We start from the raw sequence: 15,000 nt of genomic DNA, 5'->3' as shown, positions 1-15,000 counted from the left end.
GGTTTGAGGCATCTCTGTCCTCCACTCCTTCTTGCGACACCTGTAATCAAAGAACACCACTCCTGTTACACCTGTCCCACAATGAAGGCTGGCATAGATAGATAGATAGTTAGATGGATAGACAGATAGACAGTGGGTAGAATGTCCCCCTCGTAGTGCTTGCCGTGCGTAGGTTCAATTCCCAAGAGATTTTTTTTTTTTTTTTTTTCGATTTTATTTTTGCCGCCAGGGGGAGTAGGTCGGTCATGTAGCCTTAAATATACTGGATGAAAGTAACTTAGTCTAAGGGGTAAAGGGGGATTGTGTGTGTGTGTGTGTGTGTGTGTGTGTGTGTGTGTGTGTGTAAGTGGGTGAGCGAGGTTGCTGTCAAATTACAGTAAGAACACGCACGTATAACAAGGTCCAGGTGAGACGGGGTAATAATGATGATGGGACAGGTGTTATGGTGAAGGGCAAAGGTTACACAAATACACCTGTTGCATCTACCTCTACTTTAACCCTTCAATCCGACGACCTACTCATTTTTCTACCTTCAATTCTGTTTAACTTTGAAGTGACTTTGATTTGGAGGTGATAAATATGGAATTAATTTACCCTTCAATAAAATAGGTCCCCTAAATATTGAGAGAGAGAGAGAGAGAGAGAATATAAACTACGTCATTGGACTGAAGGGATGATAATTAGGGTACTTTGGAATCATCCCTGCCTGTATTAGTGGGAAAGATGATGATGATGATGGGGATGGTGGTGGTAGTGGTGGTGATGCTGATAGTGATGATGATGATGATGATGGTAGTGGTGATGGTGGCTTGAATCTATGAGTTTTCCTACTATGAGCCAGTAGGCAAATGATGGTACGCAAAGTGCTACCTATGCATAATTTCTAGTCTAGCAGATTCGGCCTTTGAAGAGTTAATAAGCCTACTCACACACACACACACACACACACACACACACACACACACACACACACACACCTGGGAACAAACGTATGCGTACAGTCAGCAAAAGTAGTATGTCCACCCATAGGTTTAAGGAATCGTTGGCCCGAATTATAAATGGCTACGGAAATTTCTTGACACCTTTTCCTCTGCGACTTATCCTGCGTATTACACTTCAGTATCCTCCTGTAGGTTACTATAGAAGATATGGCGCTATTAGTGCGATATAAGTGACATTCGGTAAAAGAAAATATTAAGCTGTAACTTGGGATGGGAAAAGATGTCTGATGATGATGATGATGATGATGATGATGATGATGATGGTGGTGGTGGTGAAAATAGTGATAATTATGACGATGATGATGATGATGATTGTGGTGGTGGTGATAACACTGATAATGACGATGATGATGATGATGATGAATATGCATAATAAATCGCTGAGTAAAAGGAGCTAGGAAGCCAACGATACCTCTACGAAGACGATCCTTTGTCCACTGGCTACGATAGGTGTGGATAATCTATGTAACTGCCAATCCAGGTTGATGCCAAAATAAGGTGGGGAAGTTATTTATCAGTACTGGAACAGGTGTTTAGCAAAAGTTACACTGATACGGTTGCTGAGTCAGTGTTAATTAGTCTATACACACACACACACACACACACACACACACACACACACACACACATTCATACACTCAATCACCTTCTCCCTCCCTCTCTCTCTCTCTCTCTCTCTCTCTCTTTCACACACACACACACACACACACACACACACACACACACACACACACACACACACACACACACACACACACACATTCAGCATTTATAACACCTGCACTAACACCTGTGATGACGTCAGAAATATTATATGTGCCCTAATTAACCCTTTCGCTATTGCACATTTCCTCGGCTATGTAATTCCGGCTTACGACAGAGAGAGAGAGAGAGAGAGAGAGAGAGAGAGAGAGAGAGAGAGACGGGAGGGGGGGTTAATGAAGGCTGTTCGAAAAAATCTGAAGCTGAATGTTTAAAAATCGTCCTAATGTACCAAAAACAATTCGAAAAAAAGTCATTGGAGTAAAGACGGTTTATGAAAGGATTTTGAGATCCTGTAAATGGATTTTTGACCGAAACTTTACCTTACCAGCCCTCCACATCCCCCAAGGCCACTTCATAACCCCGCTCACCATACGCTTCTCCCTCCCCCCAACTCACCTCCACCACTTCTACGCACCCCTCACCGCTCACCACCCCAACACTCACTCCAGACCACTCCATAACCCCGCTCACCATACGCTTCTCCCTCCCCCCCAACTCACCCCCACCACTTCTACGCACCCCTCACCGCTCACCACCCCAACACTCACCCCAGACGACGACATACCCCCGCTCACCATACGCTTCTCCCTCCTCCCCACTCCCCACCCCCACCCCTCATCACCCCACGTAATACTGACACTCTCCACAAGCTAAATCACTCGTGCCTCCCCCCTATCTCCACTCACTCTTTTCCCCTCCCCTCAGTCTCTTTCCCCTCCCTTCCCTCACACCTCACCCCCACTCCCTTTCCCTACCTCTCCTTTCAGCCTCTATCCCCATCTCTCTCTCTCCGCCTACCTCTTCCGACTTACTCCCCCACCCTTGTCATTCCTTACTCCCATTCACCCCATCCATCACTCCCACTCCCTCTTCGTTCTTCCTCCCCCCACCCTCACCGCTCACCTCTCCCACTCCTCATCCCCTCTCCATCTCTTCACCAACTCCCCACACCTCCACATCTCATCCTTCACCCCCCACTCCTCACCCCCACCCCCTCTCCACCTCCTCCATCCCAACTTGGCCTAAGAGGAGTGTGTGGGATTAATTAACATCTCATTTGCATATGAAGAGCTACATGGCCAGGAGTATGGCATAGGACGGATTAGTTTGTGTGTGTGTGTGTGTGTGTGTGTGTGTGTGTGTGTGTGTGTGTGTGTGTGTGTGTGTGTGTGTGTGTGTGTGTGTGTGTGTGTGTGTGTACCGCTACATAACGAAACCAAGAAATCCTTTAAGCTATCTTCTTCATCATCATCATCATCATCATCAACATCATCACCCATATTTAGTGTCTCTGCCAAACATTTTACATTACTGACGTCTGATATCGTTCGGGACAGGAATCCGACAGGAATCCAGGAAAAACAGACCCAGATCTCCTAAAAACTGGCAGAATTCAAGAAATTACACATAAAACTTCATCTCCAAACGAAATTTAAATGAAAGTATTAACAGACGCTTTTGACGCGACACGATAAATGAAGCAGACCAGATGACACGTAACAGAGAGTGTGTGTGTGTGTGTGTGTGTGTGTGTGTGTGTGTGTGTGTGTGTGTGTGTGTGTGTGTGTGTGTGTGTGTGTGTGTAGAGTGTTGTGGGTCAGAGCAGAGCAAAGAGTGTATTGTAAGTGTAAGTGACGTCAATAGTATGATTTACACCTTGATGGTTTGTTTGTGTCCGACATTACCTTGAGAGAGAGAGAGAGAGAGAGAGAGAGGGGGGGGGAAGAGGCATACTTACCATATATCTCAATCCCGCTGTCACCCTCACACTACCTCCCTACTCCTAATCCACCCTACTCTACTCCACCACTACTCTACTCTACCACTACCTTGCTCCACCACTACCTTGCTCCACCACTGACCACACTCTGCCACTCTCACTCTCATTCTACTTTATAACCATGACTTTTTACCTTTCAATCATTCCTTACCTCTCATTCTCAGTCTCTTCTCACTCTCGCTCCACATTCAACTTTCATCGTCCATTCTTACCTTCCATTCAGATCCCTCCCTCCCTCCATTTCACCCTTCATTCATTCTCACCCTCCATTCATCTCTCACTCTTACCTCCCTCCCTACCATGACCACTCACTCACATTCACTGTTTGTTCTCTGAGTCTTTACGCCCCGTCCCTTCCACTCACTCACACTATACTTTCTCCGAGTCCTCACGTCCTGTCCCTTTACGCCCCCTCCCTTCCACTCACTCACTACTTTTTTCTAAGTCCTCAGGTCCCCTCCCTTTGGAAATTGTTCATGCTCGCCCCCCTTCCCCATAAGCAGAGAACCACCGACCTATATAAAACCTTCACCTTCTGATATGGCTACAATTTTTATCTGCCACGTTACCTAAGCATCCCCTTCGGCCTGAGAGAGTGCGTATTCAATTCCTGTTATCTCCAGACGATTTTCTTAAGCCTGGGCACGTCTTATAAACCTGAGGGGGTTAGATAAAGCCTTAACTAACTCCTCCATTACTACAGACGTTTCTCAAGATGTATAAAGCCGCCTTAGTGTAGTATAAACAAACTTCCTCTTCCTCCATCATCTTCTCCACTCCCCCTCTCTTCCCTATTTTATTTCTACCTTTTCTCCCCCCCTTACTCTCCCGCGCCCCCTTTTCCGCTCCTTCTTACTTCCCCCCCCTCTCCCTCCTTCCCTTCTTCCTCCCTCCCCTCCTTCCATCTTCTCCCTCGCCTCCCCGCCCATCCATCCTCCATCCTTTCCTCACTTCGCTCCTTCTCCTACCTTCATACTCTTTTCCCCCCACTTCTTCTCCATTCCCTCTTCCTTCCCCTCCTTCTCCCTCTCCTCCCCTGCCACTCTTCCTCCTGCCCCATCTTCTTCCTCTCCTTCCCTCTGCCCTCCCCTCCCTTCTCCCTCCTCTCCTCCTCCTCCTCCTTTCCTCCCCCTCTCCCTCCTCCTTATCCCCCTGCCCCTATAATCAATGACACGGATCAGCCAGGAGGAAAATACTAGACATTAATGATAAAAATACTATCAACTCTCTCTCTCTCTCTCTCTTCCTGGGGCCATGGAAGTTGTAGACAGTTTAGGGGAATAGATTGATGGACAAGATAATGGCAGGTTCGTCAAATCAACATGTCCTCTAATACCTCGAAGGAAAAAAATCAAAAAGTTCTGTGACAATTCCTTGCTGGTACTGTGCCCTGACTTCCATATTCTTCCTTCCTGCACAAACGTTTGTTATATAAACGTACTAGGAGAAAACGTTCGCCCACACTCCCATGTCATAACTGTGGAGAGAGAGAGAGAGAGAGAGAGAGAGAGAGAGATACTGGCTAGTTTGTTTCATTTCAAACTAAGGTAATGAAATACTATGTTACCTGCCAAACATCATTTAACATTTGCGTCTTGAACAGGTGCTTACGTTCATCAAGAAAGGTGGTGAACAAAGTGACAATATTAATAAACTCTAGTACGTCATTTTTTTTGCGTGCGTGCGTGTGCGTGTGTGTTTGCGTGCCGTGGACAAGCATGTAATTTCCGTTGCCTTTATTGGTTTGTGTATGACTTTTTAAACGTGCCTGTTCGTGTGTACTCATGTGTGCGTGTGTGTGTGTAGCTGTGCGTGTCTGTGTATGGTTTATATATGTGTGCGTGTGTTCGTGACGTCATAACTCTTGACGTCATTCACCACTTCCCTGCCTTCACCCCCTCCCCTCTCCCGTGCCCTCTCCCATCATCCCCCTCCCTCTGCCTCCCCTCCCCTCCCCATCACCTCTGGCACTTCTCACCACCACCCCTTCCCTCACGTGTGTCTCCCCTCCCCCTCCCTCTCACCACCATCCTTCTCCTCTTTCTCCCCTTCCCTCCCTCTAACCTCGTCACCACTACCCCTCTCCCCCCTTCTCCTCTCCCCACCTACCTCTGTTTCCCCTTACCACTGTCACTACTCTCCCTCCTCCCCCTCCTCTTACCACCCCTCTCATCCCCCTTCCCCTCCCCCCTCAATTATTGTCATCACCTTCCCTCTCCTCCCTTCCCCCACCTCTCTCTCTCTCTCTCTTCCTCCTCCTCAAGTCTTGTCACCACCTTCCTTATCCTCACCTCCCTTCTCTCTCCCTTCCCCCTCCCCTCGCCTCCTGTCATCTCCACCCCTTTCATCCCCTCCCCTCTACCTCCCCTCGTTTCTCCTCATTCCCTCTCCCCCTCCCCTTCCCCCTTCCCTCCTCTCTCCCCTCCCAACCACTGCCCTCATTTCCCTCCCTCTTCTATTTTCCTTCCCTCCCTACCTCCCCTCGTCTCCCCCACCTCCCAGCCCTAATTCCTAACTCCTCTCTCTTCTCCCTAATCCTTTCCAACCCCATCCCCTCCCTCCCTCCCTTTTTTTTCCTCCCTCCCTTCCATTTCCCTCCCTCTTTTCTCTCTGTCTCCTCCAGTACCTCATCACCTTCCGTGTTCTTCCCTCCTCTCTTTTCCTTCCATATCCTTCGTCCTTCCATTTTCTCTCCCATCCTTCTCTCCTCCCTCCATTCCTCCAATACCTCCTTATCTATATTTCCTTATTCCTTCCTCTGTCCTCTCATTCCATCCCTCCTACGTCTCTCTCTCTCTCTCTCTCTCTCTCTCTCCTTGCGCGTCCCATCCTCCCCTTCCATCCAGTTTCTCCCTACCTTTACTTCTGGTTTCCTCCCTACTGTCTTCCCATCCCTTTCCACTTCCTTTCCCCTCCCCATTCCCCTCTTTCCTTCCTCCTCCGATATATCTTCACATATACTTCCCTCCTCACCTCCCCCTTCTACTATCTCCTCCCCTTCTCTTTCCCTTCCCTCCATCCTTCTCCCTCCCTTCAGTACCACCTCACCTTTCCTTCCCTCCCCCTCTCCCCTCCTCCCCCTAACCCTTCAACTCCCCTACCCCCCATCCTCCCCTCCATTCCAATGTTTCCCTCCGTTTCCTTACTGCCTCTTCTCATCTCCATGTATTTTTTTCTTCCCTTCCCTCCAATACCTCCACACTTTTACCTCCAACCTCCTTCCTCCTCTCTTCCTCTTCTCCACCTCCCCCACTCGTCTTCCTTCCCTCCTCTCTTCCTCTCCGCCTCCACTGCTCTTCCCTTCCCGCCCGCCACTCCCTCCACACCTTCCCTGTCCCCCTCCCTCTTCCCCTCCCATATCCTTATCTCTCATCTTATCGCTCCTCATTTTCCTCTTCACTCTCTGCCATTTCAAACTCATTAATCATCATTCTTCCTCCTCCCTCCCCTTCCTGCTTTTCTATTCTTGTCTTTGGCTCAATAGAAGAGTCTGCTAGTTATAACCTTCACTATACCAAACAGCTGCGAAAGGACCAACAGACCTTTTGCTGTTTGCTTTCCTTTGTACTGCTTTGAACTCCACCTCCCTCAAAACTCCCCATCCTCACCCCCTCCCAAGTCCTTTCCTTCCTCTTTCCATCCATATACTTTCCCCTGCTCTCTTCCCTCCTCTGTTTTCCTTTCCTTCTCCTACCGTACGAATCTCTCTCTCTCTCTCTCTCTCTCTCTCTCTCTCTCTCGACTAAAAATCCTTGTTTTCTTAGCTCTCACCCTCCTCCAAATGTATTCTCTCTCCAATATTCCTCCCCTCTTCACTCTCCCCGCCCCTTCTTCTACTTTTCCTCCTCTCTCCAACCTCTCCCCTACTTTTTCCTCCTCTTTCCTTTAACTTTGTATTCATTCTCTCCCCTTTCCCTCTCCCCTCACTCCTACCCCTCCACCATACTCAACCCTCTCATTCCATCCACCTTCCCCACTCCGCTTTCCCTCTCCCTCATATTCCCCACTTTCCCCTCACTCCTCCCTTCTCCCCTTCCTCCCTCATTTCCCTCCCAATTTCCCCTTACTCCTCCCCTCTCCCCTCCATCTTTTTCCCTCTCCGTTTCCCTTCACTCCTCTCCTTCCCCCTCCTCCCTCACTTCCCTCCCCCGTTCCCTTCACTCCTCTTCTTTCCCCTCCATCCTTTTCCTCCCCTTTCCCCCTCCCTCACTCCTCTATTCCCCCTCATCCCCCTCCCTCTTTCCCCTCACTCCTCCCCTCTCTCCCTCACGTCAGCACCTGCAATCAACGTGAGGCAAATGTTTCTCTCAGGTAAAGCAGGTAGACCCGGGAAGTAAGTTGTATATACAGACATACACATACGGTCACTGCCCCTCTCTCTCTCTCTCTCTCTCTCTCTCTCTCTCTCTCTCTCTCTCTCTCTCTCTCTCTCAAATTTTTACAACGGTGCCGACGCTGGTTTAGATGTATTAATGGTTTTACGTATTAATTAAAAAATTGAAATATTGTGGGTCTCCTCCACCTCCTCTTCATCATCATCAATATTTTTACCTGAGCTTGTCATCATCAGTATCACCACCATCATAATCATCATCATCATCATCATCATCATCCTGTCTACTCGAGCAATCATCAACACCACCACCACCATCATCACCATTATCTATTTATCCATCCATCCATCTATCTATCTGTCTATATCTATTTATCTATCTACCTACCTACCTGCCTATCTATCTATCTATCTATCTACATATCTATCTAGTCGACTATAACCTGATGGGCTACGTCACTTACACTCACCTAATAAAATATCCGGTTTTATTTTCGGCTGGTAAAGCACACCTATCTATTTTTCCACGCGCCGCCCTTCCTCTCAATACCCCTTCCTGCTGACAGTCGATTGGTGTGTGTGTGTGTGTGTGTGTGTGTGTGTGTGTGTGTGTGTGTGTGTGTGTGTGTGTGTGTGTGTGTGTGTGTGTGTGTGTGTGTGTGTGTGTGTGTGTGTGTGTAATGAAGGAAGGATGAGTGCTTTCATTTTTTTCTTATCTAACGACACACGATATAACTTAAGTGACCCCATGTACAGCGTATGTATGTATATAAGCAGGCAGGTAGACAGGTAGACAGGTATTTCTGTGTATGTATGGGCCTAAATGTACGTATGTATGTATGTATGCGTGTACGTGTATGTATGTGTATGCATGTATGTGCTGTAGCGGCCGGCCTGCATACGCCTAACATGTACCAGTGTAGTAAACGCGTTATTACATTAAACAGAAAGAAAACAAAAATCTAAAACTGGCTTTCCAATATTTCACCCGTTTATTCCACGTGCAGCTGATGGGGAGGGGAGGGGGAGAGGGATAGGGGGACAGGGGAGGCAAAAAGGAGAACTGGGGCGGGGAGAGGGGGGAGGGGAAGGAAGGAGAAATTGGGGAAAAGGTGAGGGGATGAGGAGGGGGAAGGAGGAGGAGGAGAGGGAAGAGGAGGGGGGACAAAGGGGGGGGGCGGTTCGATAATCAATGGTCTCGGTGTTTTCAGTACAGTGTATTTGTGGGTGAGGGGATGGGAGGGGGGACGCTGGGGGAGAAAGGGGGGGAAGGGAGAGAAGGGGACGAGAGAGGGGGAACAAGCGAGAGAAAAGCGGCAGTGACAGAAATGGAAAATAAGGAGAGGGAGAGAAGAGGGGGGAGAGAGAGAGAGTGGGAGAGGGGGAGGTGATAACAGGGGTGAGGGGAGAGTGGGGGTTGTGGGGGAGGGGAGGGTGGGTTTGGTGTGCGCATGTCTTACTCTCTCTCCCTTCTCCCTATCCCCCACTCCTGGACCGGTCAAAACAGGTCAGAGGCGGTGACCCAATAAACCATCAGGAATCCACTGGCCATTAGTCTTCATTTCGTATCCTTAGCATCTTTTCGTATCCTTCGTGACATCTTTTCCTTGGCGACTTATCCTTCTTACACGGTGATATGCACTGTTATCTTACTGTGTCTAGCATCTATGTCGTTTATCTTCGTAAGGACCACGGTGATAAAAAGGTGTAATGTGTAAAATAAATCGCTTAGTGTAATGTGTAATCGCTGAGTGTGGAGTGTAATGTGGAAAATAAATCGCGGAGTGTGAGGTGCTCCGACATGGCACCTGTACACGGCCCTTTACCTGTCTGTCCACCCCTAACGTTGTAAATTTCGGCCCCTTATCTCACACGGTTTTATTCGGTTTGGATCCAACTTGGTGGAATGGTTGAGGGTCAGCCAAAGATGAAATTATTAACCTTTCAGAACAACAGAGCAAAGATCAAGGACACAGAGCAAGGTCAACTTAAAAAACGATCCGATTTCAACCATTCTTGGTGGGTGGGTTGAGGGTCAGTTAAGAAATAAATCGGTTTTGATAATTAACCTAGTACACCTGAAGGACACCTGCAATCTGCTGTGGAAGATTTTTTTTTAATTTGTCTTCCTTCCTCTGTTCATCTTCTGTGTGTGTGTGTGTGTGTGTGTGTGTGTGTGTGTGTGTGTGTGTGTGTGTGTGTGTGTGAGAGAGAGAGAGAGAGAGAGAGAGAGAGAGAGAGAAATAAAACCAAAAATCAAAATAAATTACAATAAATAAATAAATATACACTCAAAATATAGCAATAAATATGTGAAAAGAAAAACTGTCTATCCAGGAGAAATGGCTGGTCAAATACAGGCCCGGAACTCTCCACTAGGGAGGGGTAAGCAAGAAAAAAAAATGGTACACACACACACACACACACACACACACACACACACACACACCATGCTTAGCCACACTTATAATGACATACGGCATTACTCCACGCATACACGAAAATTCAGCACGCAAACAGCAACAATTCAACACGCACACACACACACACACACACACACACACACACACACACACACACACACACACACACACATCCAGTCATCTCTCTCTCTCTCTCTCTCAAATAAACATGTAGGCCACCTTGTTTCATGTGTGCTTATGCCTGTCATGGGAGCGGGGGTGGGGTGGGAGTGTAAGTGCACGAAAACCAGTGTGTGTGTGTGTGTGTGTGTGTGTGTGTGTGTGTGTGTGTGTGTGTGTGTGTGTACGAGTATATGTGGATGGGTGTGTAGGCGTATGTACGTGGCTGTGTGGGTGTATGTATATATGTGGATGTGCAGGCGTATATATGTGGATTGATGGATGCGTGTATGTATGTATGTATGTGTTGGTGTGTGAACGTTTATGTAAGGCAGGGACCAAAGCACCCGTTATCATGAGAGAGAGAGAGAGAGAGAGAGAGAGAGAGAGAGAGAGAGAGAGAGAGAGAGAGAGAGAGAGCTGCAATAGCTGCTTAAGTGACGCAGAATGACCCTGGGTACAGACGTGTGTGTGTGTGTGTGTGTGTGTGTGTGTGTGTGTGTGTGTGTGTGTGTGTGTGTGTGTGTGTGTGTGTGTGTGTGTGTGTGTGTGTGTGTGTGTGTGTGTGTGTGTGTGTGTGTGAGTTAATTAGCACAGCAAGGACGTGAAAGATGTGTTTGAGTTGCTGAATAATTTAGAAATTCAGAGAGAAAGAGAGAGAGAGAGAATGATGGAAGAGACGAGTGACAGATGAAGTACTAGGGGAGGGAGGGGGAGGAATTGCCTAGCAACATGAGGAGGGGGGAAAGGGGAGGGGAAGGGATGGAGAGGGTAGGGGGAAGAGAGGATGGGGAGGAGAGGGGGAGGATGGGGAGGGGAAGGGAAGGAGAGGATGGGGAGGGGGAGGAAGAATACACTACCAGACTTCTTTCCCCTCCTCCTCCTTTCGCTTCTGTTCATTCTTTCCCTTCTATCCACTTTTTTTTGTTTTGTTTTTACAATCTCTCTCTCTCTCTCTCTCTCTCTCTCTCTCTCTCTCTCTCTCTTCCCGATACATACATTCACCCCGTCTGTCACTCACTCCCCTCACATATTTGCATTCAGCATCATTACACACACACACACACACACACACACACACACACACACACACACACACACACACACACACCAAAACGGAACAACGATATCTTCAGTATGACTGGATAATAAATGAAAATAGCAAAAAAATAAATAAATAAATAAATAAATAAGAGGAATTGTAGGTCAAGAGGATATACAAAGCCTGGGCTCGTATTCTCATCAGTTAAGGAAGCTCCCTAACACCTCTCCCTAAGCGATTTATTTTGCTTATTACTCCTTACTATTCTCTTCTGTGCTATTAAAAATAATTCATGTACCACCAAACTCAGCATAAATAACACAGAAATTGATATAAACCAAGCCATATCCAAAAATATATCGCTAAGGAATAGGTGTTAGGGACCTTGACATTTCCGAGGGAGGGGAGGAGGGAGGAAAGGGGAGAAAGGAGGGGCAGGAGGAGAGGGGAGAGAAGAGGGGAGGAGAACAGAAACTAGCAACAAATTCCACTGTTAATATATAGTAACAGCTTAAAATTCTAGATGGAGAGATGGCAATTTTAGGCCAAGTTAAAGTGAAAAGAGTTAAATCCTTCAAATAATCAATCATAAATCGCTGACGGGAAGGAAATAAGAAAGAGATGGAAGCGACAGCAGTAAAACAATATATCATCCGGACTGGAAGAATGGGGGAAAAACTGGAGAGAGAGAGAGAGAGAGAGAGAGAGAGAGAGAGCACTAACATCACCCGAACATGAAAGAGAGAACATCACCCGAACATCGATATCGCCAGAGAGAGAGAGAGAGAGAGAGATTACCTGAACATCAATATCGCCCTTAACAACCCCATCAGGTGTGTCTTGTATAAACACTTCCAAGAAATGATTTATTCCTTGAGAAATATTGAGACTGTGGCCAGATATGAGTATGTAAAGAGAGAGAGAACATTTCCGTGTGCGTATATGCCGTCTCTCTCTCTCTCTCTCTCTCTCTTCAATTTACATGCACTTCTTCCATATTTTCCCTCTTCAATCAGTTTATCTTATTCCATTTCCATCTCCCCCCCCTTTCTCTCTCTCTCTCTCTCTCTCTCTCTCTCTCTCTCCACACACAGATCAATATCAGTGCATGTGCCGGGCAGAGGCAGGGAGTGAGGAAGGAAGGGAGAGAGAAAAACAGAGGGTGATAAAGAAATAGAAAAGTGAGGGAGAAATGAAAGGATATACGAGAGAGAGAGAGAGAGAGAGAGAGAGAGAGAGAGAGAGAGAGAGAGAGAGAGAGAGAGAGAGAAATAAGTACAAAACAAGAGAAATATAATAAAATAGGAAATACTAAGATGAATTTAGAGTCAGACGGAGGAAAATGATAAAAGTTAATGAATAGGAGAGACAGGGAAGGTGAAGAAGAACCCTCAACTTTCCCCTAACACCACTAAGTCAGCAATTAATCCACCATCCCACACCCTAATCCCAATCCCGCACTCACCACACACCGCGTCATCCATCACGGTTTGGCAAGGGGGAAGGTGACAGTGTGAGGTGTTGGTTAGGCTGAGGTTTAGAAGGGAAGGGTTGAGTGTAAGTTAATGATGCTGTGTGTATATGGATAAAGCTCGTGTCTGGTGTACGTCTGTGGTCTGTTGTTCAAGATGACGTGAGATCGAACCCACGACTGAGCAAGGAAAGGTGAATGAATTAGTCTTTCACAAATCCCCCTGACATGCCCTAAAAACACATCCGCTTGAAATGAGGCCACTTTAGTTCATATATTCAAAATGAACTGAAGTGGTGACAGGTAAAGGTGTTTGGCACGTGGAAGGACTGGTGGGTCTCAAGGAACACACACACACACACACACACACACACACACACACAGTAAATAAGCAGCGGAGGGTTCTTCAGGTCAATGTGGAAGTTTAAATATTTGGGCACTTGAGTTCACCTACCATTTCACATCTACTTCTAAAATAAATAAATAAATAAATAATTACATAAATATCCTTTTTTTTATGTATCCACACTGCATGAAATAGGAAAGATCTCTCTCTCTCTCTCTCTCTCTCTCTCTCTCCTCTGCAATAATTACCTTCGTTACTGGGAACTGAAGAGTGTGAAAGTTGGGAAGAGGCTCTGGCACACCACACCATTACGTGACACCACAATACACTATAACACACCAGTTCACAAATACCACCATACCACCACACTACCACACCATTACACCACACTACCATACCAATCCACATCACACCACAACACTGTACCACTCGTAGACTATCACACTACACTACACCACACCACGCTACATCATACCACCTCGTTACATCACGCTCCTCTCTCTCTCCCACTCTCAAACACACAAACCACGTCCCTCTACAAACACCCACACAAACATACATAAACAGTGTAATTCCCTTGTAATCAAAGCTGGGTCGTAATTAGCGTAGGCCATATGGAGTGTTGGTATAGGGTTATTACGGGAGGTAATTACCCTACACACACACACACACACACACACACACACACACACACACACACACACACACTCTCTCTCTCTCTCTTTCTCTCTCTCTCTCTCTCTCTCTCTCTCTGTCTCGCTCGCTCGCTCCTGTTTACCTGAAAACACCTTTGCTTCCGCACACACTTTCACGTTCACATACACACACGCTAACGCACACAAACACCTTTGCTTTCTAAAACATTTCAGCCAACACGTAAACAATGAATCATTGACAGCAAACTCTCTCTCTCTCTCTCTCGTATACGCTCGAACCTCCATCTCCAACCATCCCACCTCCTTCATTCCTCTTCCCTCTTCTCACTCTTCCTCTTCCTTCCTCTCTCCCCCCTTCACCTTTCCTCCCATTCACCCCCACCACCCCCTCCCTCCCACAAAAACATGTGAATCTTCTGTCACTGTTTATACCTGAAAAATGTACAGGTCGAGCCGAAACTGTTGCATCCTGACATTTAACACTGTATATTCATCATCATCATTCCCAGTCATCTGAATAGTTAATAATAATAATAATAATAATAATAATAAAAATAATAATAATAATAATAATAATAGCACACGAAAATGGCAGCCTGTTAGTATATATGCGATCAGCTTGCAGTGAAATGGCGGGGGACAGGGCGACATGGAGGCTATTTGTTTGTGGCCACCCCTTACGGGATTAAGGCGTCTGGCAATAGATAGACAGATAGCTTGCACATGCCAGACAATCATGCTAAAGGTTGAATATTTTGGCGCGCTAATTTGAACCCGACAAAGATCCCTACCCCTCTCTGGTTGGGTGAAGTCCATGTGTGGTTATACGGAAAGGTCGCTAGTAACCAAGGAGACTCACTGTAGAAGAAATGGCGTTGACTATAAAAATATGAGGGAAAAACGCAACAGGTATGAATAACTGAGGAAGCCGTCAAAGGAGAAACGCTGAGTAAATCCTGGGTCTTGTCTCTATGTTTTTTCTTTCCCTTCAAGGTGGCTCATTCCTACCTCATAATTAAGACCC

At 46.7% G+C, this 15,000-nt stretch overlaps 1 protein-coding gene across 1 annotated transcript in view; it reads right to left on the bottom strand.

Moving 5' to 3' along the window:
* The window catches only part of Pgant2 (polypeptide N-acetylgalactosaminyltransferase 2), a 106,956-nt gene that overhangs the window by 29,300 nt on the left and 62,656 nt on the right, over positions 1 to 15,000 (bottom strand). Inside the window, exon 4 of the mRNA XM_080275367.1 lies at positions 1 to 40. This exon is cut by the window's left edge and continues 59 nt beyond it. Within this exon, the coding sequence (XP_080131493.1) occupies positions 1 to 40 (40 nt within the window). The remainder of the gene's footprint in view (positions 41 to 15,000) is intronic.

The sequence above is a fragment of the Coenobita brevimanus genome, chromosome 61 (genome assembly GCF_032717465.1).
Source record: "Coenobita brevimanus isolate Jiangsu-jjx chromosome 61, ASM3271746v2, whole genome shotgun sequence".
In the NCBI taxonomy this organism is placed as follows: Eukaryota; Metazoa; Arthropoda; class Malacostraca; order Decapoda; family Coenobitidae; genus Coenobita; species Coenobita brevimanus.
Note: the sequence above shows the minus strand (reverse complement) of the source record. Positions and strands in the feature narration are given on the sequence as shown.